The sequence below is a fragment of the Callionymus lyra genome, chromosome 6 (genome assembly GCF_982586985.1).
Source record: "Callionymus lyra chromosome 6, fCalLyr1.hap1.1, whole genome shotgun sequence".
Taxonomy (NCBI): domain Eukaryota; kingdom Metazoa; phylum Chordata; class Actinopteri; order Syngnathiformes; family Callionymidae; genus Callionymus; species Callionymus lyra.
The window spans coordinates 24703573-24727497 of record NC_141823.1 but is presented as its reverse complement, the minus strand read 5'-3'; the positions used below and the strand labels follow the sequence as shown (position 1 = coordinate 24727497).

Sequence of the window (23925 nt, the reverse complement as noted above, 5' to 3'; positions counted from 1 at the left end):
ATGAAAAAACGTGTGCGGACATTTTAAATCAACGTGTGAAATATATTATACCAATCGCGAGTTTATGTTCTTCTTTTTTAAACTCGTCTTTACATTTTGCGTCGCTACGTTGTACGTTACGGTAATCGACAGTGCGTCATAAGGTCAGAGGACAAAATGACAACAACAGCTCAGGATAGTAGCTGTACCAGTTAATACATAAGATACTCGGCTTGTATTATTGTTTCGGTTATTGTTGATAGTTTTGCATGGACGATGGTGGATTATTGACTTAACATTCTTCGTTCTACAGACGCAGCCATACAATGACTTCTCTCGTCTTACCTGTCAAAGTTTACCTGCACCGCAGTCTGTTTACAAGAGCATGCAGGACTTTCAGAGGTTGGTGGTGCAAGAAAAATGTTATTGTATTTTCCTAGAATGAATGACTATCCTGTCATCCCAGGTCTGCAGGGAAGATGTGTGCTGGAAGCTGCAGCTTGTAGCAGAAAGTTTCACCTTACAAGGTAAGGTCCTCCTGAAGGCTGTTGCAGGTAAGTCATATTATTTGTGTTTTGCATTTACTATTAAGAACGGCAACCATCTTGTCAAAGGTTACAATTGTGATATCTTTAAATTATTATTAATTGCATAAATACATTGCATTAAGTGTCACAGTAAAAACTATTGTCACTCAACATGCAGGTTTAACAAACAGAACCTTTTGGCAATTGTAAACATCTCACTCGCCATTCTTTATTCTTCAATTCATGTGCGTAAGCAAACATTTATAAAATAATTTGTATAGAAAACGTGTCTTTCTTGATGATGGTACTTTTTTGTTTTACTTTTTATTTATTAATTTAGCATTTTGACCTCTTTCATAGCTTTTTCTTTTTGATTTCCCTGCATCGTCCCTGTCACTATAGGACGTGTGGATTCTTCTCTCGCGATGGTGACGGTGAGCAACAGACCCTTTCTAGTATCGCTAAACGGCTTCAAGACCATCAGTTCAAGAAGGTTGTGGTGATGGCCGGGGCAGGGATCAGCACTCCGAGTGGCATCCCAGATTTTAGGTAAATTGTTAGTGCTTTTCCTTTGTTTGATCTGTTGAAATATTAAAATCTGAGAATATTAAACATTTGCAAGTTTGATCATTGGTCCAAGTAAAACAATCTGAACAAATAAGTGACAATGGAATTTTCACTCAATCTAAATGATGTTTAATAGGCACCGCAGAATGGCTGCCTTGGTGCTTGGTTCTGTTTTTCCATTGCTTATTTCGTGTGTTATCTTGTTTCATTCTTTTATTCTGTACTGACACCACAACATTCATATGCTGTGTTTACAACAGTGAAAAAAGAAGTGTCTAATTCTGATAGTATATATGAAAAACATGTATAATTTCTATAAATATTTTAATAGCTTCAATAGAAAAGATCATTTTTATTCACAATGATAAGTTTCATGAAATATTTGAATGGATAGTTTTGGTAGTAATGTGTGGTTTCCTGAGTCTGGAAAACGTGTTTTTCTTTTCAGGCGCATTCGTAGCAACAGGGTGTTCTGTGTGTGGAATGATGAGTGCTCAGTCTCTTGCAGGTCCCCAGGCAGCGGTCTCTATGACAACCTGCAGCAGTACAACCTGCCGTATGCTGAGGCCATATTTGAAATCGATTTCTTCCATCAAAACCCTGATCCATTCTTTGCTCTGGCCAAAGAGCTGTATCCAGGAAATTATCAGCCAAACCTCACACACTACTTTGTGCAGCTGCTTCACAAGAAAGGCCTGCTCCTTAGAATGTACACCCAAAACATCGACGGCCTGGAGAGACGTACGTTTATCTACATCTTTTTGTGTGATGACGGTGGATTATTGATGTGCCCGTTGTTGTAACTAGCTCACCTGTTCAGTGGCAGGGATTCCTCCTGAGATGTTAGTGGAAGCTCACGGATCGTTTTCAAGTGCAACATGCACCGTCTGTCGGAGGAAGTACGACGGAGCTGAACTACGAGTGAGTCATAGCAGGAGCTCTGAAGTCCACACAATGATATTAAGCCTCCATAATAGTCCACTCAAATACATTTGATCAGATCTCAGGTGTAATTTATAACCATTTGGATGTTTGACCAGCCAGATGTGATGAGTGGAACAATTCCAAAGTGTTCGACCTGCAAAGGAGTGGTGAAACCAGATATTGTCTTTTTTGGAGAAGAACTTCCAGTTCACTTCTTCAAGTACCTGACAGACTTTCCCCAGGCAGATCTGCTCATCATCATGGGGACATCACTAGAGGTTAGTAGCCGGCAATATAAAGTCATGGTTTTCTTGATGGAGCAAAATCTAATCAAATAATGACTGTTTTCAATTGAACATAATTTTTTTTGTACAAATCGATATATAATTAGATGTTTTCTCATCTGGCCTACAGGTGGAGCCCTTTGCCAGCCTAGTATGGGCCGTTCGCAGCTCAGTACCTCGGCTGCTGATCAACAGGGATCTGGTGGGTCCGTTTGCTGCAGGACGCCGAAGGCCTCATGATGTGGTGCAGTTGGGGGATGTCGTCAGTGGTGTGCAGACCTTTGTGGATGATCTTGGTTGGACACAAGCCTTGGATGAACTGATGACAGATGCTGCTAAGAAAGTGAGTATGAAAGAAGCAAATACACAAGTATCCACATGTTATGCTAGTTAATGTAGTAACTGAATCAAAGTCCCTTTAAATATCGATAGTTATTGCCAGTACGATCACTTCAGGAGCAATATTTTGTCTCTCTATGCAGGCTGCTTCGAAGGCAGAAGAGTGAAGCCAATGTCTCTGAGGGTCGTGATGGCACCTTGAAGTTTTCTCCTTGAAAGAGACATGTGACTGATAGACACTTCCACAACCTGTATGACAAAAGAAGAAGGTTGCAGAATGAACTTCATTTCCTTTGGTGTGACTTTTAGAATGTATTAAACCTTTTTTTTTTAGAAATAAATAAAATGTCATTTTACAGGTTGCACTAAGAACGTTTTCAATACATGAATGCAGATATTGTTAAGAAGTCAAATTGCACAAACTGGAAAATGTACAGAATACAAATTAAAAGTTTTGTATGAAGGAACAATTTCCGACGCCGGATCATTTCCAAATGTGTATATGTTAAAACTTGGCGACATTTAAAATCATATTAACAAATGTAACATTCTTGAATAACTTTTTAAAAATAAGAAATGGACGCTCTTGTTATTTCCAGACCATTTTACAGTGAAAACACATATCAATTGACTTCATGTCTGATGCTGATGACTTGAGTATTTCACTGACCAGAAACTGTTTCCTTCAACTGAGAACAATCTCTAAACTAGGAAAATGTTGTCACAACATGATCTTGAGCTTATTATCCATGCGTTTGTGTCTTCTTTTTTGGACTATTATAACAATTTGTTTTCATGTCTTAACAAGAAGGAGCTGTCTCGCCTGCAGTTAATACAAAACTCTGCAGCGAGAATTCTGTCCCGCTCTAGTAGAAGAACTCACATTTCTCCGATTCTTAAAACTCTTCACTGGCTGCCAGTTTATTTCAGGATCAAATTCTGGTTCTAACTTTCAGAGCTATTCATGGTCAGACTCCTCCTTACATCAGTGATCTGATCCAGCCTTACACCCCAGCTCGGGCTCTGAGGTCTGTGGATCAGAATCTACTGATGGTTCCTGAACACAGTTCAGGACCAGAGGAGAGAAATCCTTCCAGGCTGTTGCTCCTAAGCTTTGGAAAGTTCTTCCTCTCTCTTTGCGCTTGATGGATCTACTGACTCCTTCAAGAAACATCTTAAGACATTTTTATTCGTTCAGGCTTTTCCTTGATTTTCTGGAACTCCTGTGTTGTTCTCGTTGTTATTTTGACTTTTTAAGTATATATTTTATCGAGTAATGTTTTGATTTTTTAAGCGCTTTGTGAACCTTAAAGTAAGGATGGAGAGGTAATGTTTAAGTTTAATTATTTTATTTTTTTAAACAGCTCAAGGAACACATTATATTGCCTACGTATTTAAGAGGTCAGAGGTGGGCGTTAACATTTTTTTGAAACTCAAAAGTGGACCCCAAGGTTGGGAATCACTGGAATACAAGATATATATATATAAAATAAATTGACAAGGGTTAGAAAGTGTATTAGGGGTACATTTTCTGTAAGCCACTGTAAGGATATGACAACTTTACTGTAATCAATCATCTAGATTTAACACACATTTCAAATAATCACTTGATTAACTGATAATCTTTCATATTTAATTCATATCAAATAATAATTGCCTTGCATTGTAATCCCTTCACTGCAACAACTCAGGTTCACATCCACAGGTCGGGTCACACATTGAGAAAGACTAACAATCTGGTGACTCCCAGCAAAGTCAGTGGGAACCTGTGTAAGAACTCACACTGAAAGACACAACAGGCCAGCAAATCGCTGGGAAAAGATTCTCTCTAGAAGACATCAACCTTTGGTGAATTTCCACGACCCACACATGGGACGGCCATCTTAGAAGACAAGTGTTTATAATCACTAACCAATCGTATATGCACAAATGACTAGAGGCTTTAACCTGAATATTCATACTATAAAGATCCACCATTTCGTGAGATCTTTGCGTTCTGGCTTTTGAAGACATCTGCCATAGATCTCTCTGCTTGCTAGCGCCCATGATCTTGTAAGTTTGTCTCTGACTTTTGCATATTTCACAAAACAAGCACATTTTCTCTTAAACTCATCCATGTGTCTGTCCTTTATTTTCCACCACCACGTACGAGACTGGGGAGGGGTCGGTTGACTGGACAAAAAAAACCCACACCACTTAATCTAACCACTCACATGGAAACCTGACATTACACAAATTCAATTGAGAAAAAAAATGTAATCAATTTATTAAAAAGAAAATGGCAATAACCCTTTGTTCTTTAACATGTTTAAAAATTACATTTCATTAAATTGTCCTCCAATCCCCCCCCCCTAAATTTGACTTATTTTCATCCTCTTATGACACTGATGCCAGGATAAAAAAACTGTCATATCTGGCAGTTGGAGCTTAAAGGTCCCTGACAATTATTTTCTCCATTTAATTTGCAGTTGCAAGATGATCGTTAAACCAGCAGATGGCGCCAAATCATTGTGGTATTCACTGACAAGCCAAACAAAATGTCTATTGAACATTTTCTATTTAGTTCTTCCCTGATATTACAAAAAGGGAGAACAGGAAGATTTTGCTATCCATATGTACACAGAAGCAAAAACGACTCTTAATGAAATTTAAAATGATGTGGCTTGGAAACAGTCTTGTTATAAACGTCTGATTTAATTGTTTCTTAAAAATAAATTGATAATCAATGTGTCATTAATTATTACTCAATTGATCATCATGCTCATTACAAAATTACACACTTAACAAATGTTATTAAAAGTATTATCATTATCATTATGGTGAAATACTTTTAAGGAAAGTGGTTGACACCAGGTCCAATCCAAACCTGAAGTCCAACAAACTTTCCAAATTAAAGTGACTCAGACTTACCGACCAGGTTTTTAAATTAATTTCTCGACAGTACATGTGCTTTTATAAAGCCACTGAAGACAAATTCAGGTTTATTTTTATTGACGTGTGTGAGATCATCTTCTGACATGGAATTAACCTTCAAAGAAACCCCCAACAATCATTAATATTTCCCTTTCCTGATTGAATGCAGTATTTCCTATCCCCATGTAAATAACAATTTAGAAAATAACCAGTCACAGCCAAATGTATATTTTTAGCCGTGGCATTATCAGTCAGCCAGACTGCCGGTTTGTTTGCTTCTCTGACCCAGATGATGTAGAATTACTCTTTGAGAAAGTCTTGGCAACACAAAAACAATCCCTGCTCACACACTTCAACATGCCATACACGTCATTATCTTGACCATGTCAACACTTTTATGCCTGTTTATGTACATTCTAATCTAGCAAAAATAAATCTCAGATCATAAAATGCAAACCCCCAAACTTATATTTCTTCTTATATCTACATTTCCCATTGCCACGTGAAGCTTTCTTGACCATATCCATGAAGTTGATTGACTGTTCCTAAACACCAACAAGGGTCTAATAATACATGTTTTCATTTGTTCAAGTATTCTTCAAAGATTAAGGTTTTACCATTATATGTCTAAATAAATATACACATTTACAGTTGCCATTGCAGTTAACCTGTGGTCGCACTGTATTATATTTTACAAGGTGAGTAATGATTAAATGAAAACTAATGTTCTGATTTAAGTGTGTCTTAAATAGATCTCGGACCTCTTTTGTTCTCATCAGTATGTGTCTGTTTGTACAAAACTTTCATTGAAATATTTACATCAGAAAATAAGCCCCGCCCACTCAATATCGTTTAACATAACCACACCCACTCTGCAGTGATTGGTGAAACATCAAGGTTTGTCACCCCGTGTGAGAATGTAGAATCAGAATCAGAATCAGAAAACCTTTATTAGTCCCGCGAGGGGAAATTCGGTTTAACAGCAGCAAGAGAAATGAAACACCCAGAATAAAAAAGAGAAATAAAATCTAAATGGAATAAAAGATAATCTGCGCTATATAATATTTACACAATCATATTTACATAAATAACAAGAGGTGCAGTTAAATAGTTATCTTGGTGTGTTTTTGTTGTGGAGTCTGATGGCAGCAGGGAGGAAAGACCTGCGGTACCTCTCCCTCACACACCGGGGATGGAGCATCCTATCACTGATGGAGCTCCTCAATGCCCTCAGTGTGTGCTGGAGAGGGTGAGACAAGTTCCTCCTCATGGAGCCCAGCTTGCTCCGCATCCTCCCTCCAGTCACTTCCTCCACAGGATCCAGGGGGCGCCCTAGGACGTAACTGGCCTTCTTAATAAGGCTGTCCAGTTTAGCCCTATCCTTTGCTGTCATGCTGCTCCCCCAGCAGACCACACCGTTGAAGATGGCAGAGGCCACTACTGAGTCATAGAATGACTTCAGGAGTGGCCCCCGGACACCAAACGACCTCAACCTCCGGAGCAGGTAGATTCTACTCCGCCCTTTTTTATAGAGAGCAGCAGTGTTATCCACCCAGTCCAAGCGGTTGTTGAGGTGAACACCCAGGAACTTGTAAGTCGTGACAATCTCAATGTCCTGTCCCTGGATGTTCAGTGGTGAGGGGGAGATGGAGGGACACCGCCGGAAATCCACGATCAACTCCTTAGTTTTGCTGGAGTTGATCTGAAGGTGGTTTTCCAGGCACCAGTCAACAAAGTCCTGGACAAGTCCCCGGTACGGCCCGTCATCCCCGTCCCTAATGAGGCCGACGATGGCGGAGTCGTCCGAGAACTTCTGCAGGTGACTGGTGGGAGACAGGTGTTGGAAGTCTGCAGTGTACAGTGAAAAGAGGAACGGTGCTAACACTGTTCCCTGGGGGACCCCTACACTGCACAGTACAGTCCTCGAAACACCATCCCGGGTCCTCACGAACTGTGGACGGTTGGTGAGGTAGTCCACAATCCAGTCCGTGTTAGCATTAGTTTGGGAAAGGTTTATAAACAGTACAAGCGGGGGGTTATTGTGACCTCAAATCTATTTAAATTCAAGGAACGAAGGGCTGTATTTTGATTTTACAAAGATGAATTATTTTTTCCCTTTTCCAATATAAACTTAAATGTCAAAAGCTGTTGGCTAAACAGTTTTGCCATGAATAAGAAAACTGAGATAAAAATCCCAAACTTTCAATATTCAATAACTAAATTTCACTTTTGGGCTTTCATTAATAATTTGTCTTGTCTAAAATGTGTGATCCTTTACGGTGGACAATATACTTCCTGGCTGCCACTTCTCTCAGACAAGTGTAACTTGCTCACACTAGTGGAATCGACGAATCTGCCACTTCAAGCCACTTCAAAGGACTCTTCTCAATGGGTGGTACTCCGAGCCCCTCACAGATGGCCATGCTCCAATCCTATCTCTGAGGATCTAGCCGTCCTGTTAGGAAAACTAATTTCACCAGTTTCCATTCATGATTATTAGACGACATTTTCCAATTTGCACACCTCACCAGGGAGTCTAATCCCAATTTAATTTTGGCGGTGGGTTTAATGTTCTAAATTAAGATCATCCAAACAGTTCTATAGACGCCTAGTTGTAATTCTATTAAAGCCAGTGATGCCCGAAGACATTTTGTGACCATCCCTATTTTAATAAAGGTTTAACAACAACGGCAAAGATTTGTGTGTGGAGAGATATTTCAACCTGACTTCAAAGAGAAACACTTACTTACATGCAAATACAAATAAAACAGGATTAATCCAAATAGTATAAAAGATCAAGGATTATGTGTGATTCATTTTTACAATAATAGTACTTGGCTATCGTCTGTGCACTCGACTGAGTTTCTCTCCTCTTCTCCTCCCCACTTAACACCTCCACAGCTCCAGCTTCCTCTCCACCTCCTAACTGAACACTGCATATGATCAGAGATGTTACTGTCCTTGACGGTTCAGTTGAGGTTGATTTATGTTTTTTTTACCCTGAATGAGAAAAGTCTTCCTTTTTTCCATTTACAGTCAAATTCAATCCTTTGTTGAAAAAACATTCGCTCTCCAATTGCAACCAAATATTCTCTGTATTTATGATCCCAGCTTTTTCTTTTGTAGATGTTATTATAGGAACATACAACTTACAAGCTACATAATGCTTTCCTGGCTAGCTGGCTAGGATTACCTAGTCGCTCCAGTGTGTCCTCGGAGGTGTCCTCCTCCACATCACCAACAAGGCTTGCAGCTAGTGATGGGTTGATGAAGCTTCATGAAGCAGTGTCATATTCTTATCTACTGGTGGTGCCCTCAGTTTAAAGCAATAAACTATGGAGTAGATGGTGTCATCTGGTGGGCTCTGACACAGCTTCATGAATCGTCATTGCTGCGGCTCTACTCCAAGCTTCTCCCAGATGGCCATGCTCCTATCTTCTCCTATCTCTAAGGATGCAGCCACCTTGTTGAGATCTTGTGTGAATGAAAGCAGATAAAAAAAGAATGATGAAAATAGTGTTTTGTATTTATTTCTGTCAGCGGTCAATTCAGAGACTTGAGTTGTTTTTTTCAGATGGACTGTCCATGCGATCAACGCGGAGATGATATCACTTCAGAGGGTGGATGACATCATGGACCAGATGACGAGGAAAGTGAGACGAGAAAACCAAGCTAATTGACAAACTGGTCAAATAAAAAAGGTACAAATTTGTCGTCCATCTTGAACTGGAGCGCAACGTTTCTATTCTCGTGGGATTCAGTGAGAACTGGAGATTCCACAGTGTAGCACTTCCACTTCTAGTGGCAACTGGTATTTACAGTCTGTAACACTTGACCAACACTTTGTTTATAGGCATTTATTAAAAAAAAAAAAAATACAACTAAAGCTCAGTTAAGTGAACATTTGACATTTAGTTCATTTTCTGACACTGATCATTTATAATCAGGAACAAAGGGAAAACCTTTTCACGCTTCATGGGCTTCGACTGATGCATTATGGGGCTTGTAGTGTGAGTTAGTGTTTTAACTGGTGGGCTTCATAAGCCACAACTGCCGGACAGGAATCGAGTAAACTACTGTACAACGATGCAATTATTACCATGGATTTCTAAAACGTTGTTTTTCAAACAACAACTTAAATCATAAAAACATGACATTGCCATAGATAGATAAGCAAATAACCAATGTTCATAATGAACACTTGATTAAAACATTTTTGTAGCCAAACAAAGTTACTGTAACTGTCACATTACCAAAGTTTTACAGGTTTTTGTACCAGAGAAATCTGACAAAACTGTACTTTTGCTGTGTAATGCTATGCTTTCACGACTCTTCCGCGATTGTTCCTGCTGAAGGAAAACAGTGGTATCACTGGATTATTTCATTCTTGACATTGTTTGCTTGTGTTTATGTTTAAAGGTATTTTGAGATCATGAAAGACGTCACGCAGTTTCCTTTATGGAGGCGAATGAAATAGTATGTTTTCCACATCTGTGCACTGAAGTGAATGTCTTTTCCAAACTGTTGACCTGATCTCAGGAAGTGGAGCTCAATGGCTGTGGATTTCCACTTATGCTCTTCAGTTGTTTTTGTTTCTCTGCTTCAGCTTATTCCTGTGGTTTGAGAACCATTGTCACTGGGAGAGGATGTGTCCAGGCACACTTCCCTTCTTATGTCCTGGACACACTCCACATCTTCCAGCAGAAAGTCATCCATAGCTGAAGCTGAAGGGTTTCATGTCTATTTATAAACTTGAAAAGACGGAATTCTGTAAAGCCAGTCAATTTTGTAAAGAGCTTTGAGACACGTGTCCTCTTGGGTGCCCACTGTTTCTTTGCGCCTCACCGTGTTCCGCCTCACGTTGGATGTTAATTCTTTGTCAGCAACAGCTCTGAAAGCATTTTTTAAAGAACTTCTTGAACTCCGTGTTGAAGATGGTGTAGATGATGGGGTTGAGGGCGCTGTTGACGTAGCCCAACCACGTGACGGTGCTGATGATTCCGGGGTGGATGTCACACGTGATGCACACGGCTTGCATCGTATGGACAACGAAGAAAGGTGTCCAGCAGAACAGGAAGCAACCTTGCCAAAACGAAGAGAGAAATCAGAACCATTCATCATTATTAAGCTCTCAAGCAACACTGTTGAAGGTCTAAACTACCAACTTCCAAAACTAAAAAGTTTTAAATGCTCGGTCTGAATTTCCTATGCAAATATCCTGATCAAGATTTTACCTGAAAAACTACCAAACCTAGAACTATTTCTTGGAAACCACTACATGTTTCTGGACTTGTGGAGGAAACCAGAGTGTCCACAGTAAACTCAAGCAAACACAGGTGAACACATGAAGGAAACAGGTTGTCACAAGCAGGAAGCTAACCTGTCATCTTCGCCAACTACTTTGTAAACAATCTGTGCCCAATTTACTTAAATAGAGCTTATGTTGTGAACTAAAGCGCAGTTATTGCCTTTATCTTTGTTGAATCTGATAAAGAATTTGTTGTCACCAATTCACGAATCACGAGATTCCGATTCACTTGGTTTATATTTTGTGATGCACCATCGACGGACACTGTTATTTCATGGATTATCTGATGTTTCATACACATATTTTTCTTTGGGAAGAAGGTAAAGGAAACCATTAATATTAGCACAACACTTACAAAAACATAAAGAGCCTTTTACCAATTTGCATCTCAAAGGTTTGACGGGGGAAAGCGCTACAATGCTTCTATAGGTAACCTTTTTGTCAACAACACCTTGGGTAATCTGTAAGAAATCCATTAATAGTAAGAGGACAGAAATTGCATTTTTCTGCCCAGAAATTATTTTATCATGCAACAGCAGACCACTGTTAGTAAAATGTCCAGATTTTCAATTATTAAGAGATCTCATTCACAGTTTTGTGCCGGGGTACAAATGTGGGGTCGACCTGTGAGGGTACTTGACAGCTGACAACTCTCTAGAGAGAGAGTTAGACACATTGTATGTCCTGGAAAACGGTGCAGCTTTTCTTCAATGACAGGTTTAATTGTAATTGCAGTGTTCAAAAGCTTTTTTTTCCCTGATAAGTCGCTGGAAAGGTTGTGACTGATTCACAGTGTTAGAGTGAGAAATACTTTTGTATTCTGCTCAGATGAGTTGTCTGGTGCCTGAGGAGAATAATTGAAATGTCACGAAGGTAAACTCATTTTCAAACATTTACCTGGGTGACACCTAATAGTTATCTTTCCCGAAATAACGTTGGAAATGATTGTCGGCGCCTCAAATGATCCTATTATGCTCAGGATTCGACAGGGGATGTCAACCCAATCTATTTGTGTTATCTTCTTTTCTAAATGACTCTATTCTATATGAAATGACCACGCTAAGACATATGAATGAATATTTATCGTTGTGTCATTTGCGGTTTACTCAGTTACAGTTATTGAATAATTGCCACTTTCTCCATCTGACAAGTTGATAATTCGTTCATTCTGGAACAGGTCGTGGGTCGTTTGAGCACAGCTGACATGCGCAACAAAGTTTTTTTTAAATATTTTTAATGAGCTGGAACAGGACAGTGGTTGTTAAAATGTCAATTTGTCATCTGTGTGCGCCGGGACTTTCATTGTTTCACCGGGTGGGCGTCATTGTCTGCCACCTAAAATATGAAAAATGTCATAAAACGTGTGCCTCAATGGCAGTTCGTTTAAACTACAAAGGACGGAACAAACTTTAAATGAGCAGGGAACGTCACCAGAGATCGCTGGTTCAGCTCTCAGCCTCCAATTGAAAAAGAATTCATGAGAACCTACATGGTTTTAATGGTGCCTAGTATTATAACCACAGATATTTAAAAAGACTAGTTTTGGTCCAGACCAGAGGCATTAGGATATAAAATTAATTTGTGAGATTTACAGTTGCAAAACATATTCGAACCTTCTTAAAATTGTGCCGGTAATGTCACCAAAGACATCTACAGGAGTTACCATTCATTTTAGTGTCAATTTACAGTCTATGTTTGACCAACAAATCTCAAGTTACAAATGAGTATTGTTGCCCCATTCAATGTTTGCATCATTAACCATTTGTGTTACTGTGTTGTTACATGCAAGGACACACACATTCTGTCTAAACATGTAGATCTTGCCATAGAGCCCCGTCATTCCTTTAATATATTATATTATCTAAATGGCATCTTCAAACATGTGATTAGTGGCATCACCAATTTTTTTCAAACACATTCCCGATGGTGTGATAAAAACACAAAGTGAGTATTTGTACTTTGCTGTCATATGACGCCCAACTGAGTCAACATTTTCCTGACATCTAAACTCAACAGTAAAACAAGATCACTTGTTTAAAAGTCTAAATTCTAAGTGAACTCCAACACGAGACATTTTGCTCCGCAGGGGCTCACAATTGATCCTTTCTTTTCTACTTTTTTCACAAGTGTTATTTGAATTTTGAACAACAGAGAACAACAACTCGTGTGGTTAAAAACAACAGTCTGTGAATTGACAGGAACTTTATCAAAGCCGGAGCCGCTTCTTATCTCTTCCGTTTCCATCTAATCTCACAAATATTGATTGATAATGAAATCCTGTCTGACTCCCGTCAGCTATAACTGGAGTCAGACGCCAAGCATAAATAAATAATGATGAAGACAGATGTTTTAATATGGACAAGACCATCTGGTCAATATTTCAATCTTCTCCGAGTACCTGAACGCCTCCAAACTAATTAATCCTTCACCAGCCAGCTGTGTTTTTATTGCTGTTTAACTAAACTGAAAAGGGAAAAAATAATTGATCTGATTCACTGTTGCTTGTTTCTATTTTCAATTTCTTTTAATTCACAGAACGACAAAACTTGGACAACTAAAGAGATAAACATTACTGAACCAGAAGGAAAATCTGTCTATAATGGAGCCTGCTTGAGTCCAGGTTTGGACCGTCCTCACTCTAACTGTCTTTGACAAATGGTTTCCCAAGTGGGATGGTAACTTTAGGCCTCTAGAGGTTTGTCTTTAAGAATAATTTGAGATCATTTGTATATATTGAAACAGCTTCCACTAATACAGTCCATCATCGTACAAGAGTGCAGATCATTTAAGCAGGAACATATTACGAAACACAGTGTCTCTAGCTCTGAATTTGCATTTCCACAAAACCAAATGAAGCTTGTATTTGTAGTTTTGTCTTTCTGGAATATACAAAAATGACTACATTAATGAAAGATACAAACGCAACCAAATACAACTACTAACTCCTAACCGCTGCCGTTAATGGTCACACAGTCAATGTAGTGAACAGTGTCACAAAAATACTAGTTAGAGTTATACTGGCCAAGTTATGACTTCTGAATGAAATAAGATATATATATTTTTATTTTTATTTTATTTATTGCCACTTCAATAATAGATATTTGTATTTATTGTAATTCAATTGCAAATTGCTCTAATAATTCAAGTGAGTCATTTGTTATTAAAAAGATAGTTCACCCAAAATTCCAATACCCCTCTTTTAATCCTCACCCTCATGTCGGCTAAAAGATTATTTAATAATCCATTACTTTTTGGAGTAACTGTCAGAAATGCATGTCCATATGACAGTAGCGACCGGAGCTGAACCTGTTGACTTAAGGACATTCTCAGGTGACTGAAACTCATCTGAGTAGATCATCAGTTAAGACTTTGGACAGCACTTTAAGTCTGTTTGTAATTTAATAATTGGATTGAAGGCTTTACGCTATAATGGTGACACTTGTAAATGCTTACAGTCAGTAGGAGCATAAGGAGTCTCCTGGCAGATGTAGCCCAAGATTCCCGTCACAGGTACTTTTATTCATGCACGTGTCACAATAAAGAGAGGAGATCCACTCACCCACTACCACGGGCAGAACTCTCATTGCTTTCCTTTCCCGGCTGTTGATCTTGGCTCTCTTCTTCTTGAGCTGCTGCGGGTGGAAAGTCAGAGTAGGCACTGAGTTCTCTCTGTACTGTCTTGGATACGGAATCTCCTTTTGCATCTCATCGTCGGTATCGTCCAGTCTAGACTGAGCTAAGTCCCTCTCGATGATCCTTGGCAGGGGCATGGGCAGGGGTCCTGGGATGGTCCCAGTAAGAGGGGGCAGAGCAGTGGCCATGGCCGCATGTTGTAACTTCCTGCAGGCCTCGATGCTGCTGCGCAATTTCGACTTCCGGTTCTCTTCCCAGTGTCGCAGTCCACGGAAAACCCCAAAGTACAAGAGGACCATGATTGGACAGGGGATGAAGTAGGAGCACACGGAGGAGTACACCACATAATTGTTGTCCTCCAGCTTGCACCTGGTGGGGTCGCGGTCGGGCACGTTGTTGATGCCAAATATCACAGGTGAAGCAACAGCCAGTGCGAGCAGCCAGGTTGCAGACAGGAGGATGAATTGGCGGTGGTCCACATGCTTTCTGTTGTAATTTAGGGGTATGGACACAGCGATGAACCTGCGTGACAATTTGACATCAGCGCTGACGGATTTGCAAAGTCAATGAATGGTCTAAAGAACTCAGATTGTACCTATTATTGAGCAGTCTTTCACAGAAGACACAATCCTGATCAGGTAATACAAATCACATTGTTTCATGATTCCCAAGTGTCAAAAAGTAGAACTGCGAACCTCTGGGTAACATGAACAAAGTATCTCACTATAGCCATAGATAAACACCGAGTTGATTGAAGATTGATTTCCCATGAAGAGTGCAGGTACGATATTGAATCTTCTGTGAGGAAGATATACTAGCTGTACTCCTTTCTTTTTTATCACTTGTTTGTTAATGGTAGTGGGATGTTTGTCCTAACAATATAAGTTTGAATAACATTGATATATTTCTTTAGTAAGGTTGTGAGTTCAGGAGTGGTAATTGTTTATCTATACCTGAAAACCATGTTGTTAAATATTTGATGCATTAAACTGCTCCTAATGAATACATTGGTTAAATAATGCTTTAAAGGGCAACTAGTGTTGATTTAAGTGTGTTTTAAATAGATATTGGACTCTATTGTACTCATCAGTATGTGTCTGTTTGTACAAAACTCTCTTTACATTTAAATATTTACATTAGAAAATGTGCTCAAGCCCCTCCTACTGAAAACTCGTCTTTAGGGAGATTAATTTTCCATAGCCACACCCACTCTGCTGTTATCGCTCATGCATAAAGGTTTGTCCCCGCACGTCATCAATCCCAGAAGTCTCCACCCCCAAGGGACTCATTATATAAACAAAGCGGGCTGGGGGAGGAGTGAAGCCATTATTATGTGAAAATTGACTTTTGTAACCTCTCATTCGCTGAGATTTCAGACTGGGGGGGACTTTATAAGTAAAATAAAGTAATAAGTTCAAAACATGGTTATGATGAAGGACTTACTGAATCTTGGAGAGGAAGACTTCAACGTTTGAAACATGAGTGAGTTAGGAGAGTTGGAGTTTTAGGTACCAAGGTACCTTATGGTAGCTTGCTATGATTGTTAAACTGTAAATAATTATTTTTAAATATTATACCAGCCCTTTAAACACATGTGTGTTAAACTGCATAATTTACTGCACAAGTAAATCCATTTATGAAACAAGGGTTTTGGAACAAGCTACAAGGAAATCAGGACTTGCGAGTATTACTGGCAAAAAGCTGCTTCGTTGTGTATGAGCAGCCAACTGAATTAGTGCGTTGTTTCTAAAACCCTTTAAGTCCTGCCTAGTATTGTTCCCTAAACCTGTTATGTCCTGCAGCCAATGGTGTGAGCCTTTGGGTGTCTTTTGTCAGGTTGTTTATGTGTGCACAGGAAATAGAATATTAGTGAATGAAAGAATGATAATGACACGATGAGACAAATTTAGTTACTAATCGAGTGTTTAAGTGTGGATGTTTCTTTTACTTTTACTGTTTTGAATGTTCAAAGAACATACCAGAAAATAATTTCAGGTATACTTCAAAAACACTTTTCTTTGAATTCACTTACATTTGCGAAAACACAGTAAAACATTAAGTAAGTGGTAGCTGGTGTTAAGTAATAGTTGCTTTCCTTCACTCTCACCTTCATGGCCTAACAGGTCCCTTTAAATGAATTGACAAGGTTCCTCTAGCATATTAGACTGAATGAAGTTTTTGAAAAAATAAATGATGTAAAAATGTTTGTATACATTTGTGCATTTTCCTAATGATCATAATCCATTGTTTACATACATGCAATTGTATGTCTGATCACTTGTTTCAAATGTTATGAATTCGAGTCAAAGCTGCTGGCAGAAAAAACTATTTTCTGGCCAGACTCTGAAGACTCTTTACATTTGGTCACAAAGGCCTTTCTCAGCACTGTGATCCTGGGAGGAATGTTGCCTCACTTTGGCAAAGAACATGTTGTAATATTGGTACAGAATTTCTGTGTTATGCTAATAGAAAAACCCAACGAGAATCTACTCAATCTGCCTAAAACTGGAAAAAGAATTGTTTGGAAAAGGACAGCGTGAAAATATTCAAACGTTGGCTTGGAAAACCAAGCAAGACAGCAAAATAAAGGATTTGATTAATTAAACTCGGGGGTAAATTAAACCAATTACAAACTGAAGAGAGTTGGTGTCAGTTCACCATAAATCACTGTGCCGTCTACTTTACGATACTGCTAAACAAAGAAACATATTTGGAACACTTTGAATAGTTTTATTACACATTAAAACCGGAACAGTTGTACCTCTCCCTGATGTATCTGACACCCCCATAAGAGAACGCATCCTTTCCTTTTCGTCACTTTTCAGGGTTAAAAAGCCACTGGGAATATTATTGGAATTATTATTGTTGCTTTTACGTGCATCATACCAAGTTTACATAACAGCAGCCACATATACAGACACATACCTGTCCACACTGATGGCACAAAGGTTGAAAATAGATGCAGTGCACAGCATCACATCCATGGTCATTAGGCCGTCACACAGCAGCATATTTAGGGACCAAACTCCACCCTGGAACTAAACACACACACACACACACACACACACACACACAAAGAGTTTATTAGCTAGACCAAATCCGGGTGTAAAAACTCTAATCAGCTTTTATTGTACTACTTCTGTTTACAATGAAGATAATGTTTTGGAGTTTCCGAGAGCTTTATGTAATATTTATTTTGTGGGGTCTTTTGTCTTCCTCAGCTCTACAAAAATACAGAATGTCATATTTGTTATCGGAGCTCAGTAGACCAATGTTCCACCGAATCACTGACACCTTAACGTTTAACAATTTAAATAACGAAAAATTGTCTCGACACCAACTGTAACGACTCTTAACTGCTCTGAATCATCCTCCTCTTATAGACGTAGAGTGTCAGGCGGATGCTAGTCATACAAAAATAGTCCTGGGATCTGGAGACATCTTCTAGCAGCTTGAGTTTGAGGGGACGACAGTCGCTGTGTTGTTCCCCCTGACGGTTGCTGTCATGCTCCTGGATTATTGCTACCAGCTGTCAGACGTTCAGGCAGTAGGGAGGTCATTGTTATTACACTATCCAGCAGAAAAGTGCCCACAGTACCACAACTGAAGGTTTGGAATGTTGTTGGTAACAAAGAAAACACCAGACAATGTCTTGCATCAAAGATTTATAGATCTGGTGGTCGTGCCCAGTTAGTACTGCTGTATTGAGGGCCACGGTGCCCCAAGTGTGAAAGTTTGGAGCAGTCACCACTCTCCAGTGTGCAGGGCTGTTTGTAAACAGGCCGGTCGTCGGGTGCAGCCACATCCATTTGGGCTCGGAGCTTAAGATTGTAGCGATAAGGATAAACTTTAGAAGCAGCCTCTGCTCGCTCTTCACTTCCTGAACTGGTTCATGTCTATAGATGCGGGCTGATAATGAAAACTACTAAGACTTTTACCCTCTTTGTTAAAGAAAAGCATCTGTATTTTTGGCTGCAGTAAAATCAGATGAAATCTTTAAATCTGATTATGGTTATTTCAATAACAAGCCTCAGCAAAAGCGGAATTGAATCAGAAGATATATACTCGATCAGTCTCCAACAGAGATCTGAGCAGCTTAACAGAGAGACTACGACAGCGACTCTTCCTCGCGGCTATAGCTGCACAGCTAACAATCATAAGCTGTGTGTGTAGACATATCCTCTTTTATGTTTGACTGTTAATCTAACAGATAATTCCATCATTCTCCCTTGTTCTAAAAAACTTTGGTATGTTTTAATTAAGGAGAATATTTTTTTTTAAGCTTATTAAACTTTTCTTTGTGAATGGTTTAATTTCCAAAAGTTTGTCGTGAGCAGTTGAATTCTTTGGCTAATATTTTTGCTCCACTCCAAGAGTACATGGTGACCTGATAAGTCTACTTCCAGGTATATACTCTCTTAGGAAGCAACACAAGTTGCATACGTTTCAATATATTGTGAAATTATATTTTTCAAAGAGTCTGATCAAATTATTGATTCTTTGAAATAATGTGATCAGACTCTTTGAAAATTCCCTATAGAAATGTGCCAATGTCATCATGTGAACGTCTGCGCAACACTTGACTCTTTTGCTATTGTCTGTTATCATTCCCACATTTTTTGAATATTGAATTTAAAAGACTACGAATTAAGAAAAAAATGACTTTAAAGGGCGAAGATGAATAAAATAATGTCATATTTAGAAAATGAATTTTTGAATGATTGGAATTACAATATGAAGTTATTACGAATTATTTTAAATATAGAAATATTTTATTCAATTATTAGTAAATTCAACCTATACATAGTTGAATACATTTATTCCAAAAAATAATTACATTCTTTAAAAAAATTACAACAATTCAATACCAAAAGTTGAAGTTTCAACATTTGAAATGAAATCATTCAATATTCTGATGGCACTGATGTACTTCTATAAGAAACCAACTTGTTTAATCTGCCTTAGTGCTACTTTAATGGAAATGTCAGTGAAACCACAACATTTTTTTATTACCTTTAATTATTTTACTTAGACCCTTTAATCAAATGTCAAAGTCTTAGTCATCTGGTACGGATGGTCCTTTTTATTTTATCCCCTTTCCCGATTAAAAACGAAATATGTGAATTATTTGTTGCTGCATGGAATCCGCAACATTTACGCTATCAGTTTTAAAGGTTATCGGTCTGTATGGCATTGCAGCTGTGAGATTAATTCTCACAATATAGGTATAACTTTAAGCTTTTACTATTCCCTGCTTGCGGCTCCAGTCTCCAGCCTTGGTGGGTGAGATCTTGTGTTTTAACCCTGTCAGTGAGAGTAGACTTTGTTTGCTGCAGTGGAGAACGGACTGATTATTCGTCTGGCTTCTATCTCACTCGTGTATCTCTGGCCAAGGGTCGGACTCTGTTTTAACAGTTTCTCCATGAACATCTGCCTTCACCTCATGGTTACCTCTTTCCTCGTTGCACCTCAATCTTAGCTTTTCAGTCTTCTGTGTGTCTTCTGTTGTCCATGCATCTCAAAGATCACTCGTCTGTCTCTGTGATGTTTGCAGTTGTGATCATTTCTACAACCACATTTCTATCGTCTTGGATCTCTGGAGGTACTATAGGTAATCAGTATTGTGGTTGAAAGGTTCTTATTTCAGCCATGGTTTTATTTCTCAGGTCAGTTAGTTCTCCGCTCAGTTCTGGGGCTTGGTACCCAATCTCAGATGGGATGAGATTAGATTTTTCCCTTTTTAAGTCCCACAAGGGGACATTTTTGTTTACAGCAGCATCAGGTGAAAAGAAAGAAAAGCAAGGAAGAGCACACACACAAAAAAGGGAATACAATACTTAGATAAGAATACAATTAAAATAGAATTCAAGAAAAATGTGTTATTTCACAAATATACAGTATATACAAAATGGGGGAATCAACGTATCACCCCCATCTGATCTATCAGCCATGGCTTCTACCAGCATTAGCTACAAGCTGTTTCGGTGTTAGCATTGCCTGTGTATGTAGCAGTATCCATGTATCTCATAGTCTCTTCATGAAACCCTGCCTCGTCTGGGTTACTGTAGAAATACTATTATTGTAGTGTATATGTATATGTATATATATATATATATATATATATATATATATATATATATATATATATATATATATATATATACATAAACAATTAAATAACTGCAGTCAAATAATTGAGCATTGTAAAGAGACACTGCATTGAAGGAAAGTTGTCATAAAATATAATTTTCTTTTCATTTCATTATCAAACACTTCATTGATCCCAATGAAAAGCTCAACAACATGTGACAACATTGATTCTTTCTCTCACATCGTGGGATCAAAAGTACTGTCACTTGTTTGGCATGCCAAATAGCTCTCTAAAAAGGGTGTACAAGGACTTTCTTTCCAATAAATTATTTTGATCGAGGACATGATTCACCAAAGAGGACTTAAGAGAACTCAAAAGAAAGCTGGTCTTGACAAAGACAATAGAGCCTTGTGATTATTTTTCTTATTTGAATAGTGACTTCATATATGTTTTCGTAATCTGTGTCTGTAATCTGTCCACCCCATTATATGTGACTCATCAGCAGACAGACACTTGAGTAAATAGATCACGTCTTTTCACATCTTGTTGATAAACAGTAGAAATGTTGTTGATCAAAATCGCCTTGGAGGGATTTACTTTGATCCTTGTTTGCATGTATTAAAAGAGTGCTCGTTATTGAAAAGTTTGTGCTATTTGCTGGTCCAAAATATTGCAGGCGAGTTACGAAGACCGCTTATTAAATCTATAACAGGTGCAGAGAGTTGGGAGCAGGCGTATGAAAATGAGAGGCTGCCTGGGTCTTGGAATGCAGCAGAACATATTTCGAGAGATAAAGATGGCACAAGGTCCGTATAGATGAAAGGGAGTTATTGAAATGAGTCATAAAATAAACAGGAATCTAACAACGGAAATGCTAGATGAACCCACAACATTCATGAATCACATTACCAGGATAGATGTTAAATTGTCTGCATTCTCCAAATGTGTTTCAACTTCAAAGTAAACATTTCCTAACTGTGCAGTGGTTTTGCAGATATTGTTGCAACCTTACAAGACTTTAAATTATTATTATTAATAAACTATTATTATTATTATTATTACCAGTAAGGTTTGCTCATTAATGTTTTTTTTGGGGGGGTAACATTTTAATTAATCTGAAATAAAATACATTTTTAATGCACATAAACCTATCACTATAAATACGTATTGCTGCCATGATCCATGTGGATTACAATGTTCACCTATAAATGTATAAATGTCAACGTATAGTCTTCAAACTTTCAAAAAGATGACGTCCGAAAACAAGAAGCCGACGGAGTACAACTTATGTATTTTGAATTAAGATAGGCGTTATGCTAATTATACTGCATATGTTACAGAGGTTGATTGAGAACTTGGGCGAAATTGTCCGTAGGTATGAGTGTGTGTGTGAATGGATGTCTGTCTTTGTGTGCCCTGCGACAGACTGGTGTCCTGTCCAGTGTGTCCCCTGCCTCTCGCCCAATGAAACTGGGATACGCTCCCCGTGACCCCCACAAGGGGATAAAGCGGTAGAAAATGAATGAATGAAAGTTACATGCTATGTTATGTAAATGTTTTAGACTGTATTTTTATTTTCAACAAGTTCATTTGTTTGATCGCTGCCACTCTGCACCAGGAATAAATGCTAGAAAGTGGATGTTGAAAATGAAGAATTCAGCTCTCTTCTCTAGAAGTTTCATTTTCTCTCCTTCAATTCAATTCAATTTTCAATTTAATTGTATTTAAAGTGTCTTATCATAACAAAGTTATCTCAAGACACTATACAGTTGAAGTAAGACTATAGTTGATTAAGGAAAAAAAAGATCCAAGCAATTCAACATGAGTGTGTGTGTATACACAGGTGTGTGTACAGGCGTATATTTTGCTAAAGAAAAACATAAACCTTGTTTCCATTCAGAATAAGATCTTCATGACAGCTCAGATGCATTTCGTAGAATATCAGGTACATAGTACACATGTTCAAATGTTAGGAGATCCCATTTCTCATCGGATCATTTAAAAATATTCCCCTAATGATAAATGAATTAAAAGATAATTCTGCGTCATGGTGAAGTTTATTTGAATGGTCCCAATAGTAATTCTATCTCTATGTGCAGATGACATCACACAGCCATGACAGTCGTTGTTTCTCAGGTGAAACTCACCTCTGCGTAAACGAAGAGCGGCAGCACCAGGAGCGCCAGCAGCAGGTCCGCAAACGCCAGGCTGACGATGAAATAGTTGGTGGTGGTCTTCAGAGCCTTCTCCAGATAGACGCTCACGCACACCAGCAGGTTCCCCCCGGAGATCACCACGATGAGAAGAACCCCGAGAACAAGCGCGGGGAAGTTATAGTGCGAGTCCTCCGCCGCCTGGAGCGAGGCGTTGATCCCGTTCGCCAACTTGTCCGACATGTTCGCGCACTCTGCGGCTTCCATCGCAGGCGCGCACGGTGCCCGGTGCCCGGTGCCCGGTGCGCTCCTGACGCACAACCCGCGACTGGGGCTTCTGCGAAAGTCTGCTCACATCAGAGAGTCCGTTTCCCTTTTTTTCCTCAAGCCGGGAGGCTGGAGTGGAAGGTTGTGAAGCAGAGCGATCGCACGACAAGAGCTTAAATTCATCCGCTCAAATCTGCTTACAGGCGCCACGCTGCTGACTCCAGTGTGGACGTGAGTCAGCTGCTCGAGCAGGAGGGACGTGCAGGGGCCAAACACATGCATGACATTAACTGGGATTCATCATCCTCACCCTTATGAACCTCGCATTAAAAAAAAAGTTATTCTTTTATTAAATCCATCACACTAGAATACATAGTAGTGTTGCTTTTCTGAAAGTTGCTGCAAACAAAAGCAACATTGTGGCTGAACTGTATTAGAGGCTGCAACAATCATTTGACTGTCTCTGCCCCCCCTCCAAAAAAAATAAAAAAATAAGAGACACTGCATGTGATGTAAACTCAGACTACCTGAAGTCAACCAATTGTAGTTCCTGTTGAAGGGGGTGACACTCATCCCATTGTCTGGAAACAATTGTGAAATGACATACAGTATGTTTAATAACCAGTTGCTCCTTCGGCTTCCTTTTATTTCTTTTGTTATTTTAGTTTTCTCTATGCCTACAGAATCCTTAGTGTCAAGATAATTGTGTGTTTTAGATTAGAATTACTTATGCAAACACTATAACCTTGTATAAAGAATGCAAACAAAAATACTGGGATGTTGACCCGTAACACCACAGATGTAAGTTTTGTATCCGTGACAGAGGCGATACAATGTTGTAACAATGGTCAGAAGAGAATGGTTGTAAGTCTCTATAGGAAAGACTTATCAATAGAAAAGCACATGCTCTGACCTCAGTGAACAGGAGAACAAACTGGGA

General features: G+C 38.9%; 2 protein-coding genes across 3 annotated transcripts; one reads left to right on the top strand and one right to left on the bottom strand.

The window, feature by feature from the left end:
- Positions 1 to 163: 163 nt before the first annotated feature.
- sirt3 (sirtuin 3) lies at positions 164 to 3181 on the top strand. 2 transcript variants are annotated; one of them, XM_087793375.1, is made up of 8 exons: positions 164 to 381; positions 446 to 506; positions 909 to 1055; positions 1582 to 1814; positions 1894 to 1994; positions 2114 to 2275; positions 2412 to 2624; positions 2764 to 3181. In XM_087793375.1, exons 1-8 carry the CDS (start codon positions 306 to 308, stop codon positions 2785 to 2787), a joined length of 1017 nt encoding a protein of 338 aa, XP_087649501.1. In that variant the 5' UTR covers positions 164 to 305; the 3' UTR covers positions 2788 to 3181. The 2 variants fall into 2 exon arrangements, with proteins under 2 accessions (XP_087649501.1, XP_087649502.1); XM_087793376.1 differs by having other exon boundaries at positions 304 to 381; positions 446 to 533; positions 2764 to 3179.
- A 7219-nt stretch (positions 3182 to 10400) lies between these two features.
- Positions 10401 to 22961, bottom strand: drd4b (dopamine receptor D4b). Its single transcript, XM_087793374.1, has 4 exons — positions 22713 to 22961; positions 17400 to 17512; positions 14401 to 14996; positions 10401 to 10615 (listed from the first exon to the last, which is right to left on the bottom strand). Exons 1-4 carry the CDS (start codon positions 22959 to 22961, stop codon positions 10413 to 10415), a joined length of 1161 nt encoding a protein of 386 aa, XP_087649500.1. The 3' UTR covers positions 10401 to 10412.
- Positions 22962 to 23925: the final 964 nt, after the last annotated feature.